The following is a 14,531-nucleotide window of genomic DNA, read 5'->3' as shown; positions in this document are numbered from 1 at the left end:
CTTTGTAATTCCTATTGCGCCAAAAATGAGAAGACCTCAGTATTTTTGCAATTTATTTGTGACCTCAAGAATAAAACAGGCTCATGCAGATTAAGTAACTTGCGCAAAGTTACACAGCTCGTGAGCAGCAGAAGAGGTCTCCAGACCCCTCTATTGGGATCCAGATCCCATGCACTTAGCCATCTGTCTTCCCTGGATTGAGAAATACCAACTGTAGAACAAGCGTCCACAGGACATGGGAGCATATGAGGTTAATTGGGCATGAGCTAGGGGATGAACAAGCTTTTTGTCTTCAGTGCACACTGACAGATATTATTCCTGGTAGTGGTGATAGTGGAAGTGATCCATCCACATACTCTAATTGTTTCCCTTAATGGCTAATAGTCATTAGGTATGAATTGTTTATACCTAGATGTTAGCATTTTGTACCTGGTAATTGGGTACAAAAATGGGAGAGCCACATTAAACAATGTACCAAAGGTCTCTTTCTGGAACTTTCTATGACCAATAGGCTGGAAATCTGAATATCAGTACACAGAAATCAATGTATTATGGTAGTAGAAAAAGCCAGAAAATGGGAATTGGGAAAGAAGGATTCTACCCTGGCACTACCACTCTAATATTTGGCAGATCACTTCCCCTTTCTGGACCTCATTCCCCATCTGTCCAGTGATGGGGTTGAACTAAATAATTTTCTTTTTTTTTTTTTTTTTTTTGTTTTTGAGAGGGAGTCTGGCTCTGTCGCCCAGGCTGGAGTGCAGTGGCCGGATCTCAGCTCACTGCAAGCTCCGCCTCCTGGGTTTATGCCATTCTCCTGCCTCAGCCTCCCAAGTAGCTGGGACTACAGGCGCCAGCCACCTCGCCCGGCTAGCTTTTTGTATTTTTTAGTAGAGACGGGGTTTCACCGTGTTAGCCAGGATGGTCTCGAACTCCTGACCTCGTGATCCGCCCGTCTCGGCCTCCCAAAGTGCTGGGATTACAGGCTTGAGCCACCGCGCCCGGCAATAATTTTCTTATAAGGCCTTTCCAGTTCTTACATTTTGTGATTCATTACACCAAAAATAGTATGTTAGCATTGCTTGTAACCCTCTTCAAGTCTTTTTATGGTTACTGCTAATGGGAATCATTAAATCATTAACAACTGGAAGCAACAATAATTATTTAGTGTCTGTTATATAAGTATCTACCAATCCTTGAATAGATTTTTTTGTTTTGTTTTGCCCTTTTTTTTTTTTTTTTTTTTTGTGAATGTATGAATTACTAAAGGGAGGTGCAGATAGCAAGATGAGGGGTGGTTTCTATGTTTGTTCGTTGTTTCCTTCCTGGCAAATGGAACATAGTTTCTTAACTAGGATCTTTATGTGTGCTGGACCACATGTATAATGTCAGAAAAGGTTTAATTTAAAATAATGAGATGAAAATTACCTTGTAGAAGAATGGTTTGAAATGTTTAGACTTGAGCAAATGGGTGTACAGGTGTGTATCACTACGATTTTCACAAAGTGACCATGGAGGTTGTCTGGTTCTGACCTTCATGGGATCACACCTCTGTTTGTCAGGCAGAGTCACAGAAGGTCAGGCTGGAAAAGGGCTGTAGTCTTTGCAGAGAAAGAGCAGGCAGGGTTAGACTTCCCCATAGTCAGGCCTTGCCTGCTCTTCATTTTGCAGGTGTCCTGGGGGCATCAGAAGCCTCCTCATCTCACTTTTGTGAGCCCTTGTCCCCCAGTGCCTTGGGAGAGAAATTAACCCGCACCTGCCCTTCATGTTTTACAGGCAAGCGCAGGACATCTCATTGCCATTGTCAACCAGGAACTCTCAGCCTCACAGCCCTACTTCTTCTCTGACCTCTGGGGGGTCCTTGCCCTTGCTACAATCTCCAGCATCCACTAGATTGTCTCCTGCCCGACACTCCTTGGTCCCAAACCAGGGAGACCATTCAGCTCACCTGCCTAGGCCGCAGCAGCATTTCCTTCCTAATCAGGCTCACCAGGGGGATCACTATCGTCTCTCCCAACCTGGCCTGAGTCAGCAGCAGCAGCAACAGCAGCAGCAGCACCATCATCATCATCACCACCAACAGCAGCAGCAGCAGCCACAGCAGCAGCCAGGAGAGGCCTATTCAGCTATGCCTCGGGCTCAGCCATCCTCTGCTTCTTATCAGCCAGTGCCAGCAGACCCTTTTGCCATTGTTTCCAGAGCCCAGCAGATGGTTGAGATCCTCTCAGATGAGAATCGGAACTTGCGGCAGGAGTTGGAAGGATGCTATGAGAAGGTGGCAAGACTGCAGAAGGTGAGGCTTCCGTTTTGGGATATTAGGGCCTCTAAGTCTTATTTGTGGGACTAGTTTAATATTCACATTAAAGTGTCCACTTGTGAATCCCAGCATTACTTGTGGCAGATCTTCAGGACTTTTATATCTGGAGGTTAGATATGGGTCAAACTTTGGAAAAAGCTTTCTACCTGTCTACCTAGGAGAAGTAATGTCTTACATTTACACAAGGAGAAAAATAATTATACAGTTTTTCCAGATGCCATAGTCCTAAAGAAAACGTGATTGATTCTTTTAGAATTCCAAAAGGCAGTGATACTTCCTGATAAGAATACTGGTGATGCCTGTATAGGTAAAGGATCTGACAGCACCTTAAGGCTCATTGTCTTGGTCACATTTTCCCAAATATGAATTTGAATCTTAAATGTAAAAATAAATGTAGTTCCTAGAAAAATCTCACCAGCTAAAGTTAGAGCGGTCCTGCCTTGTTCTGGAAAAGGCTCAGAATACTTTTCCTAGTGGGAGTTCTCATAGTAACTCTCTTTCAACAATCCCTCCTCCCCACCCTTTGATTTGGTCCCTCTCTGCAGCTCAAATTCAACATCTGCTCTCTTTCTCTGGTGTGTGTTGGGGGCAGGAGGGGCTTAACACCACAGCTGGGTGACAGGTGACAGCCCTAGGCTGAGGAAATAGGAAAAGGATTGTATCTCCAGTTCACATTCTTCTCTGCCCGCCCTGCTCCTGCAGCTGGGACTTTAGCTCTAGAGTACCCCAAGCGAGGACCCTTAGCTCTTGGCTTCCAGGGGCTGCTGGTGAATAAGGTTATGCCTTTGGCAGCTTCTTTGCAGCTTTTGTCATTGTGGAGCTCATGTGGTTTGGTCTCCCTACAATGTGAATTGTTCAGAGAGGTGAGGGTGAAAGTGGGGAAGGGACAGGGGGATGCCTTGTATTGTCCAGAAGCTCTGTCCTTAGGAAACACCAGGAGTAGAAATTTCAGAGGCCTGAACGGAGCTGAGTATTTGTAAACAGACATCAAATCTGGGGGCCTAAAGGAGACGGGGGCTTATTATCAGCAGAGGATTTTTTCTTTTTTTTGGAGATAGAGCCTCGCTCTTGTCACCTAGCCTAGAATACAATGGCGCGACCTTGGCTCACTGCAACTTCCGCCTCCTGGGTTCAAGCAATTCTCCTGCCTCAGCCCCCTGAGTAGCTGGGATTACAGGCATGTGCCACCACGCCTGGCTAATTTTGTATTTTTAGTAGAGACGGGGTTTCTCCATGTTGGCCAGGCTAGTCTTGAACTCCCGACCTCCGGTGATCCGCCCACCTCGGTCTCCCAAAGTGCTGGGATTACGGGCGTGAGCCACTGGGCCTGGCAAACAGAGGATTTTTATATAGGAAAATGGCTTCCCTGTCCCTTAGTTTTCCTAAATCTGGATGAGGGTTGTTGGAGTGCTCTGAGAATTGTTTCTTCCTGGCTATTCCCTGATTTTGTATTTTCACCCCCTCATTTTAACTATATCCCTGCCCCCATCACTTTGGTGGAGTAAATTAATTGTATCCATACACTGGAAACCCAACCTGGCTGATTAGGTTAGCAGTTGACACCCCCTCTCCAAACTCTCTTCGGAGTGATCCCAGCCCATCTTTGATACAATCACTGAAGGATGAACCCAGCTCTTCTACGGACCCTTTTTGCCAAAGGATCCATGGTGATTTTGTGTGTGTGTGTGGGAGTGGGTTCAGCCAGTGACAGGGAAGAGGAACAGAATAGGATTGCTGTTGTTTGTTCCCCAAGATGGGAAAAGATGCCTCAAATAAGTGTAACTGGAACAGCTTGAGTGTTGGGAAAGTAGAGGCTGACCCAGTGTGGAGGTAGAGTAGAGAAGAAGGTGGAGTAGGAGAGGAAAAGGAAAGTGGGGAAAATTAAGGTAGATCTCAGGTAGTGCTGGAGGAAATGAAAAGGCCCAAGGCTCATGAGGGGAATAAGTAGACAGAGTAAGTCTGGAAAACCCGCTGCCACCCTCCTCTCTGCCCCCACCATCACCCAGCCCAAACCAGTGGATATATCCTTCTGTGATGGCTTTTCCTGGAAGGCCCTACTGAGAGCTGTGGGACTTGCCCTTTTGAAGGATAGAGTATCTATACAGTGGGTAGGGGAAGGATTAGTATAAGATCTTGAAATAGCAGTCTGCACACCTTGAGGAAAGGGACTGCCTTCCAGGTGTTGCATTCTGTGCACAACTGGACAGCCTTGAACTATAAGTGCTGCCCAGAGCAGACCAACACCAAACCTGCTCTTTCAGATAGAAATGTTTATTTTCTCTCCCCAGCGCTTGAGTTTCATGCAAAAGCTTCATCAGGCGCAGGCCTTACAGATCTTGTCTCTAAATGCCATTCACCAGTTTTCACCTTCTGTGCTGCTATCTTGGTGCCATCTGTGAAGAGAAAAACACTTTTGAGTCTGCTCTTTTCTGTGGTGTAAGCCTTATTTGTTTGCAGGCAGTCTTGTCTCTGGCAGAATTTTGGACATGGAGGCGTGTTGAATCTGACTGGTTTGGCAACCTTACCTTTCCTCTAGTGTCCCACTAGGGGCCTGATATTTCTCCCCAGAAAGTACCCTGAGCTTTGTTAAACAGGATAGTGGAAAACACAGAAGGAATGCAGAATGGTTGCAGAGTCCAATTTAATCTGAAAATTGCTTAATAGGCCATAGGTTTATTTGTCTTATACAAATTATATGCAAATATCTGTGTGGTTATTTTATGTGCAATGGAGCTATACTAGTTACAGAAAGACTCTGGAGTTTAATTTCTCATTTTCTGCCTGATTGTGGCTGATTCAGGGCAAGACCCTTTCTCTTTGAGTTTATTTTCCCCATTTTATGAGATTTGCAGGGGTGTCATAAAACACAACTCTGATTATGAATTTCTGTTCAAAAATCTATACTGGTTTCCCACTGACTGTGGGATAAAGCCCAAATGCCTGGCATTAAAAGCATTTTATGATCTGACTCCAGTCTATCTTAGCAGCCATATCTCGCCAGGTTCCCTCTGTGTACCCCACAGTGTCCAGCCAAATTAGACGACTGGTCATTCTGGGAATGCATTTGCTTACTCAGAATAGAATACCCTTCCCCTCACCTCTGCTCATTGAAATCTGACCCAGCTTTCAGGATCTGACTCTAAATGCCACCTCTTCCCAGATACTGTTCTCCTCCCCACTTCCCCCAAACAGGAATAACTTCTTCCTTGTCTGTGCTTTATGGCACTACTTCTACTTTTCTTAAAGATATATCTTGCCCTGTATTCTTTCATTCGATTGGATTGAAACCTCCTTGAGGGCAGTGAAAATGTTCTCATTCATATTTACACACCCCCAATAGTACTTTAAAGAGTTGATGTAAATATTTGGTCCTTGGTAAATGTTTGTTAAATTGTACTGAACTGCTTCATGAAGCTTGAGGTTTTTAGGGTTGGTCTCTGCTGCTGACAGTTGCTCTTCAGAGGCAATTTAACTTTTCTCTCTGCTAAAATGAGAAGAGGTATCCTGCTTATTAGGCAGATAATCAGTACAGACTGGAACCAACATGTGAAAGCCCTTTGAATGCTTTGGAATAAAGTATCTATATACTATATATATATAATTACTAATATTTTCAAAATTAAGAGTTTTCTTCAGAAATTAAAATTCTTTATAACTATTTATAAAATTTATTCTGTCTTACCATCTCCTCTGAAGGCAGAAACTGTCTATGTTTTTAACCCGAGGAAAGACCATGACACCGTGAGTGAATTACTAAGCTTATGGTTGAAGGTGGAGATCCTTCCTTGAAACTTTTCTCGTCTGACTGTGTTATGCTTGCCTCCTGGCCGTCTGTGAGCCCTGGAAGAAGCTGTCACCGAGGATTTGCATGTTTGTTTTCAGACCATTTTCCCCATCAACCTCCTACCATCACCACCATCTTCTTTTCTGTTGTTGTTAAGGTGGAGACAGAAATCCAGCGTGTCTCAGAGGCATATGAGAACCTCGTGAAGTCATCCTCCAAAAGAGAGGCCCTAGAGAAAGCCATGAGAAACAAGCTAGAGGGCGAGATTCGGAGGATGCATGATTTCAACAGGGATCTGAGAGGTGACGGAACCAAAGGACTTGTCTTTGTACTTCTGAAGCAGCTGCAGGGTGGTGAAGGGAAGGGCTGAGCAGGATTCAACTAGGCTCTTTGGGGTTGTCCAACCCACCGGTATGGGCAGTAAATGGCTGGGCATGTGCCAGGCTAATTTTTTGTGACTGCAATAGTGCTCAGTCCCAAGCTTGATTGATCAAAGTGTGGATGCACCTCACTGGTCTTCTGAGCGATGAGCTGATGTATTTATCAGGCAGGATCCCTGCTGGGACTCCTGGACCCACCTGGCCCACCCCCACAATAGGTGCTGCCTCTTCTTTTTAACAGGTTTTGCAGAGGCATGCCCTTTGACTGTGCAACCTTGAAGTATAATGTCCTCTCTTATTTCCAGGACTCACTGACTCCTTTTATTTTTGACTTTCACCTGATAATATTGAAGACTTTGGGAAATATTTCTACTTTAAAGTGCCTTCGGCACCTTCAAAACTACTGACTTGGGGATGGTACTTTCTTTTTTTCTTTTTCTTTTTCTTTTTTTTTTTTTTTTTTTTTTTTTTTTTTTTTTTTTTTTTTTTGAGTTCGAGTCTTGCTCTGTCACCCAGGCTGGAGAGCACTGGCACAATCTTGGCTCACTGCAACCTCTACCTCCCAGGTTCGAGTGATTCTCCTGCCTCAGCCTCCCCAGTAGCTGGCTGGGATTACAAGTGTGTGCCACCATGCCTGGCTGATTTTTGTATTTGTAGAGAAGGGGTTTTGCCATGTTGGCCGTGATGGTGTTAAACTCCTGACCTCAGGTGATCCACCCGCCTCGGCCTCCCAAAGTGCTGGGATTATAGGCATGAGTCACCGTGCCTGGTCAGGGATGTTACTATCTATCTTTGAATTTTAGTTATTTTATCTTTAAAGTCAGGCAGCCCAACTACGTGCTGCTAGTTGTCCCTTTCTAGCTTTGACATTACATGAGTTTAAAGACTTTATAATAACTGTGATGCTCTTTTTCTCTGGTTAATGAAAGATATCTTTATATATTTGGGGAAGGATAATTTCATTGAAATTTAGAATTCTGCAGTTAACTTAGGTTTTGGCAGTGAGGAGTGAAAGCATTAAATACTTACCTCCTCCTCCCCGGCCATGGTCTAGTATTATTTTGGGATTCACATTTGCAAACTCATGTTAGTCACCCATTCCTGTTTAACAAGAAGAAACAGGCTTGTTTTACCAAAGGTCAGTATTTAGAGGGCCAATAGTATGTGCATGATAGTTTATATTTGAGACCCTGTTGATTGTCTCCAAATTCCACAGAGCGTCTAGAGACTGCCAACAAGCAGCTTGCGGAGAAGGAATATGAAGGGTCAGAGGACACCAGAAAAACCATCTCACAGCTCTTTGCAAAAAGTAAGTCTGCAAGCTGCAGAAACAGGTATTAATGTGTGGATGGGAGCAAGGTGCGTGAAAAGATTACACTGTTCTCTTTAGCCTTTTAGAACAGCCAGGGCAGAGTCAATATCACCTAAGGATTGTTTTTCCTATTCAGGCATGAAGTTGGAAGATTCTGTTCTTTTCCTCCTAAGCCAAGAAGGCTGCTTGCCACAACATCTTGTCACATCACATTGCTCCTTCAGCATTAAACTAGAGAAGCCTGTTGAAATCCCTGCTAGTGTCATTGCTACCTAAATAAAGAGCCTTGCTGAACATGAGGTCCCTTCATGTTGAAGGGATTTTCTTAGAAGATCCCGTGTGCTGGCTCTGGTAGAGATAGGATTAATGTGCAGGATTGATGATAGTGTTTGGAATACTTCACCTGTATCTGGGGCTCCCTTTGTTAGGCATCTAGTATTTATTGTTACATAGTGGCAGATTGCAAGGGGAGCTAATCCTATGGCCTGAACTAGTGACTCTGGCTGCACACTTGGAGGATGTGGGGGAGGGCAGAGCTGTGTCTTCCTCATAATAGTGTTTCCTTTGTCTGGAAATACTCCTAGGACCATGACAATGAATTAATCCTCTTCTTTATTGGTCTCTAATGGACCCCACCCAGCTAGACAATGTCTAATTATTTCCAATTGCCTTAATAAAACCAGCAATAAAAACTTCATAGTGGATTGAGTCCACAGGGAGAATTAGTCGGGGAGAAACAGATGAACTGCTCTCGTTTCTGCAGATGCCTGTAGCTGGTTTCCTCTACCCGCAGCCTCCCTCAGTGTAGCTCTGGCTGTAGTTGTGCTCAGTAGGGATTTGTCAGTCTCTTCCATCTTTGCTGGGTCTCCAAATGACCCTTTCAACTCATTCCATGCAGCTTCTAGCCAGCTTTTACAAGTTCGTTTGATCTTCACTTACAATACTGCCCTCCCTTCCTGGGTTGTTCTGTTGTGCTCTGGCTTCAGAACAGGTTTTTTCTTTTTCTTTTCCGTGTACCTCCTGTTCCTTTGTCAGCATATCTTAGAGTAAGGAATGTAGTTTTTCTGGTGTCATCAGTGCCTAGTATAAATTTTTGTGAAACTGCTTTTGTGGTATCACAGTTGCTCTCAGAGCTAGTTCACTGGCAGAAAGAGGTGGCAGACTTTCAGATCAAAACAAACAAAACGTATAGATTCTTTGTTCTGGATCAGCTAGATCATACTCCTCTCTGTATGGAGATGGTATTTCAGGTGTCCCAGGAGCTCTTCTACAGGTTTATACAATGTGCTAACTTAGTAAATCAGATGGTATTACCAGCAGAGCAAAAGACTGTCAAATGGCTCTAGGAGGGAAAAGTGAAGTTCACCAACTAGCCAGGGAAGAGGGCATGACTCTTGTCCCTCCTAATTTCTTTTGGCTTGGGACATTGACAGGGCCCTGCATGGTTGGAACTGTGGCAGGAGAAAGGAAAGCCCTCTTGAAAAGCCTCTCTGGGGAATGTACTGCAGGAATCCTAGAGAAACCAAACCAACTCAACCCTAGAAGAAGGCAGCCTAGTATAGTAGAACCAATCTGGGTGTAAATAGGGGCTGCACTACTTATTTACCAACTGTGGGACCTTGTGCAAGTTGGTCAAGCTGTCTGGGTCTCTGTTTTCTCATATGCAAATAGGAGAAGAGAATAGTACCTTCCTTGTATGGTTGTTCTGAGGATTAAGCTAGTACAATACCTGGTATGCAATATGTATTCAACAAATGTTCCTTTCTTTCCAAATGCAAAGTCAGAGTGGGAAGGAAGGTGAGGCTGCCCTATTGAAGTTTCTCCTATAACTTAAGGTTTGAGTCTCAAGATGAAGAGCACTTAACCTCCAAAAAATCAAAAGTACTTATTTGAGTTTCTGGTGTGAGGTCTATCTTAGTTAAGAGGAGAGGAAAGACATGGGACATGACTACTTGTGTCATGGTCCCCTGTAGTTATAATGATTTGATTCATAAACATGGAATTGCTAATTTTATAGGTCAGGTGACTCTCAACCTTCTCATACTAAAAATTAGTATACACCATCTGTTGTATCACAATGAAAGGTTTTGAATCTACAGATTCTCATTATTAATCATGGTGATAATGATCATCATCTGCTTTATGTAGTAAGTTCTTTTGCTGTTTGGTTATGCTTTCTAACATTTCTTTCACTTAAATAAATATTCTATCTCATTTGATCCTTACAAATACTGTGAGGTTAAACAAGATGGTAAAATTACCTCTGTTTTACCATCTAGCATTGTTGATTCTTTCTTAACATGTCTATCTTTCTGCTTATATTATTGATCTGATTTTGCATGCTGTCTGCTTTTTTCATTAGAGCCCTTAGCATATGAATCATATTTGTTTTAAATTCACAGTCTGTTAATTCCAGTATCCCCTGCCTTATCTCGGGGTCTGGTTCTGATGCTTGCCCTGTCTTTTCAAACTGTATATTTCACCTTTTAGTATGGCTTGTAGGTTTTTTTTTTTTTTTTTTTTTTTTTTTGCGTGTGTGAAATGGCAGACCTGATGTATGGGGTAAAAGGCACTGCGGTAAATAGGCCTTTCGGGATGTGATGGTAAAATCTGGGGGAAAGGGAAGTGCTCTAGACCTATGATTAGGTCTCAGTCTTTTAATGAGCCTGTACCTCTGGACTGAACTTCACAAGTGCATCTCAGTTTTTTTTCACCCCTTTAGGTGGTGCAGGATCACTAGAAAGGGCTTCAGCTGGATATTTCTTTCTCTCGTGTAGAAGGCCAGAGCATACTGGAGTTGGATGTTTCCTTTCCCCTGGGTCAGTTAGGCTCTGGAAACAAACAAACAAGCAAACAAAATCCCAAAAACTCATAGATTAGGTTCTGGTTAAATAGTTTCTCTTGAGGGCAGGCCTTGTTAAGAACAGAATGCTCTGGCATATTTCATGATGGTTCATTTTTCCCTCCCCCTGCTGGAATCACAAGGAGTCCATTTCACTAACAGACATCTACAACTAGGACCAAGCAATGAAATCTTTAAGTGATCATTTGGGAAGAGTGAGAATTACTTTGTTGGAATTCAGTGATATCACTTCAGGTGTAATATTCTGATATTCTCATTAGCTGTGGGTACTGGAGCAAGGTATAGCCAGCCACTAGAAGAGGGCAGATTGAGATAAGAATAGTATATTGAACAAAGTGTAAAATCTGTTTAGAGATTACTTATAAATCTGTATTAACTTATACAAATGCTAGCTTGTGATCATGTTCCTTCATTCTCCTAAAAGTTATAGTTTTGGCTACTGTCTCATACTGGTGCTTTCTTCCTCTATTTTTCTTCTATCCATCCACAGATATTTATTAAACTTTCATATAGATGCTGCTCAACTGAGCTCTCTTTAAAACCCAAGTCAGAAAGACCATTATGTGCCCACTAAGCTCTTCCATTCTAAGGCCATAGAGTATATTTGTATACACATATACACACACATGCAAGTATATGTACACACACACATTTTTGTGTATATGCAAGTATATATATACACACACACACACGTTTTTTATATATGTATGTATACACACGTTTTATATATATGTATGTATACATATATATGTGTGCGTGTGTGTGTGTGTGTAAGCACACAAGCATATTGGATTACTTTTTTTTTTTTTTTTTTGAGACGGAGTCTTGCTCTGTCACCAGGCTGAAGTGCAGTGGCGCGATCTCGGCTCATAGCAACCTCCGCCTCCCGGGTTCAGCCCCCGGGTTCAGCCTCAGCCTCCTGCCTCAGCCTCCCTAGTAGCTGGGATTACAGTCGTGCGCCACCATGCCCAGCTAATTTTTGTATTTTTAGTAGAGACAGGGTTTCACCGTGTTGGCCAGGGTGGTCTTTATCTCTTGACCTCATGATCCGCCCACCGCAGCCTCCCAAAGTGCTGGGATTACAGGCATGAGCCACCCTGCCCAGCCATATTGGATTACTTTATTTTAAAAAAACTGAACTTTCAAAGGCTAATAGGCTTAAAGGGAGAAAAGGAGATTCGCAAATAGAGGATTTTCTTTCAGGTGAAATGGCTGCCTTTCTTCCTCTGATCCTGATGTTTTCCATCTAACTTTGCCGTGTTCTTTACAGTGTTCCCTCCACACCTAGCCTATCCTACCAGAGAAGGAGTAGGATAAAAGCATAACATGGCTTTCAGTTTTACTGTATTATCTTTGACTGTGTATATACCCAAAGGATTATAAATCATGCTGCTGTAAAGACACATGCACACACGTGTTTATTGCAGCACTATTCACAATAGCAAAGACTTGGAACCAACCCAAATGTCCATCAATGATAGACTGGATTAAGAAAATGTGGCACATATACACCATGGAATACTATGCAGCCATAAAAAAGGATGAGTTCATGTCCTTTGTAGGGACATGGATGAAGCTGGAAACTTCATCCAAACACCGCATGTTCTCACTCATAGGTGGGAATTGAACAATGAGAACCCTTGGACACAGGAAGGGGAACATCACACACTGGGGCCTGTCGTGGGGTGGGGGGAGGAGGGAGGGATAACATTAGGTGATATACCTAATGTAAATGACGAGTTAGTGGGTGCAACACACAAACATGGCCCATGTATACATATGTAACAAACCTGCACGTTGTGCACATGTACCCTGGAACTTAAAGTATAATAAAAAAAAAAAAATTAAAAGAAAAAGACATTGGATTCCCAAGAGAAGCAGATGCTGAGATAAAGTGAGTTGGGTTAGGGGGTGGTGTTGGGTTAGGTTTTCCTTGGAGAGGACATGTTGTCAAGTAGACTTGATCTCAGTTACAAAGTAATGTTAGTGCATGAAGGGTGGGCTTGAACTGTTACCCAGTTTATGAAATGTCATTTTTAGTTCTGTTTAATGTACTGTCATGAGGAAACAATGGGGAAAATGTTTTGAGCTCAATTGCTCTTTTGCCAATATAAGACAATTTGGAAGAAATATAATTGAGGGGACGAGTCTACCTTTTCTTCTGAGGGGTGTGTGTGTGTGTGTGTGTGTGTGTGTGTATTCTTTTTGTAATGCCTAATACTTTTTGGGACACATTGCACCTATTTTCTCATTGCTTCTGCTCAACAACCATTAAGGTGTTAAGTGACTTTTCTGAATTTCTACAGCAAGTTAGTGGTAGAGCCAGTGATAGAGTCCAGATCTTGGGTATACTGGTTCTTCAGCTGTTTACTAGATAGTAGGCTATCTAGTAAAGGGTATGATGTGTCAGTTTTGCTCAGGTAAGGCTTTGAGCCAGCTCCAGGCTGGCAGTGTTGATGTTTAATGTCCTGACAGATAAAGAAAGCCAGCGTGAGAAGGAGAAGCTGGAAGCGGAGCTGGCCACTGCCCGTTCTACCAATGAGGACCAAAGACGACACATCGAAATCCGAGATCAGGCCCTGAGTAACGCCCAGGCCAAGGTGGTAAAGCTGGAAGAAGAGGTATGGTTTCCTCAGGTAGCATATGAGCCTGGGGGTAGGAGGGCTGGGAAATCAGGGACACTGGGTTCCACATTGTGGTGAATTGGCAGCTGCATAATCCCCAATAGGGAGGTGCCATCTGCTGCTCCTAGTTTCCACTGTGCTGATGTGAGTGGACTTTGCTTTCTTTTCTCTCCTTGGTAAATTCTTTTCTTTTGCTCCAAAATAGGAAATCACCAGGGTCAAGAAACAATTTCCATTTGTTCATTCGTATGATAAGCTCACTGCCCCCATATTCCAAGCTTTTACTATATACTTAGCCCTATCGTAAGCCTATGACAGATATATAAATGTATATATAGATATAGATGTATAGATATGTATATGTATAGATGTAAATTTTAATTTCTGCACTTACAGGTATTTTAAAACTTTATAAAACTAGAAAATAATTCGAGGTAGCTTAAAGTACTCTAAGGATTTTGAAATCTGAACAGCCCTTGTCTACCCGGGCTTAGTGGGAAGTCAATCCCCTCTCAGGTCAGAAATGATTCTCGCTGGCCATATCTTTACTTACTTGGACTTACTTGGCAGATTGGTTTTTGAATAGAAGCAGTCTTGGGAGGTCTGAGACAGGATGGGACCCAGGGACAGTTTACAGTTTATGTCAGAAAAAATGCACTGTCCAAGAGCTCTGCTGTGGTTCTCAGTGGCTAGCTCTAGAAAATAGTTGCGTGGAGGAATGGACTTGTCATTTATTTGTGTGCAGAGATGAAGCCTTCCCTTGACAAATGCAAGGGCCCCCAAACTATTAAGCATATGATTAATATGTATCTGATTAGACTTGACATAGATGCTATTTGATTGCAACACTAAACTGTACTCATGTGAAATAGAGGGAAATTTGCTGCTGGCTTGTCATTAATTTATCTTGGATGTCAGTTGTTATTGGACTGGACTACTAACTCTTAGATGTTTTGCCCTTCAGGGGATGGGTGTGTTCCAGCAAAAATTGATGCTAAAGTGTAACTTGGTAAAGAAAATTTCATATCTCACAGACTTCTGCTCTGAAATTTGAATTGTTTTAAGGGAAAAAGTAGCCTTCATCATAAAAAGTTGAGAAATAGATTTGAAACAAAAGAAATTTAATGGCATTTAAAAAGCATTCTGACTATTGTATATGAGGTATCTATACTGCCTTCATTCATTGCTTGCTTCCTTTCCCTCAGTATGAATAGGTCTAGTTCCTGGAGATTTCCCAACTTATCAATTTCCTCT

At 42.7% G+C, this 14,531-nt stretch overlaps 1 protein-coding gene across 3 annotated transcripts in view; it reads left to right on the top strand.

Moving 5' to 3' along the window:
- AMOT (angiomotin) overlaps nt 1-14,531 on the top strand; it is a 67,318-nt gene that overhangs the window by 23,839 nt on the left and 28,948 nt on the right. For all 3 annotated transcript variants that reach the window (XM_010353291.2, XM_010353289.2, XM_010353290.2), the window contains 4 exons: nt 1,774-2,290; nt 6,256-6,400; nt 7,695-7,787; nt 13,129-13,274. In XM_010353291.2, coding sequence (XP_010351593.1) covers nt 2,126-2,290; nt 6,256-6,400; nt 7,695-7,787; nt 13,129-13,274 — 549 coding nt within the window. In that variant the 5' untranslated portion in view covers nt 1,774-2,125. The remainder of the gene's footprint in view (nt 1-1,773; nt 2,291-6,255; nt 6,401-7,694; nt 7,788-13,128; nt 13,275-14,531) is intronic.

Source organism: Rhinopithecus roxellana, chromosome 7 (assembly GCF_007565055.1).
Source record: "Rhinopithecus roxellana isolate Shanxi Qingling chromosome 7, ASM756505v1, whole genome shotgun sequence".
NCBI lineage: Eukaryota > Metazoa > Chordata > Mammalia > Primates > Cercopithecidae > Rhinopithecus > Rhinopithecus roxellana.
This window is presented reverse-complemented; position numbering and strand designations above follow the sequence as displayed.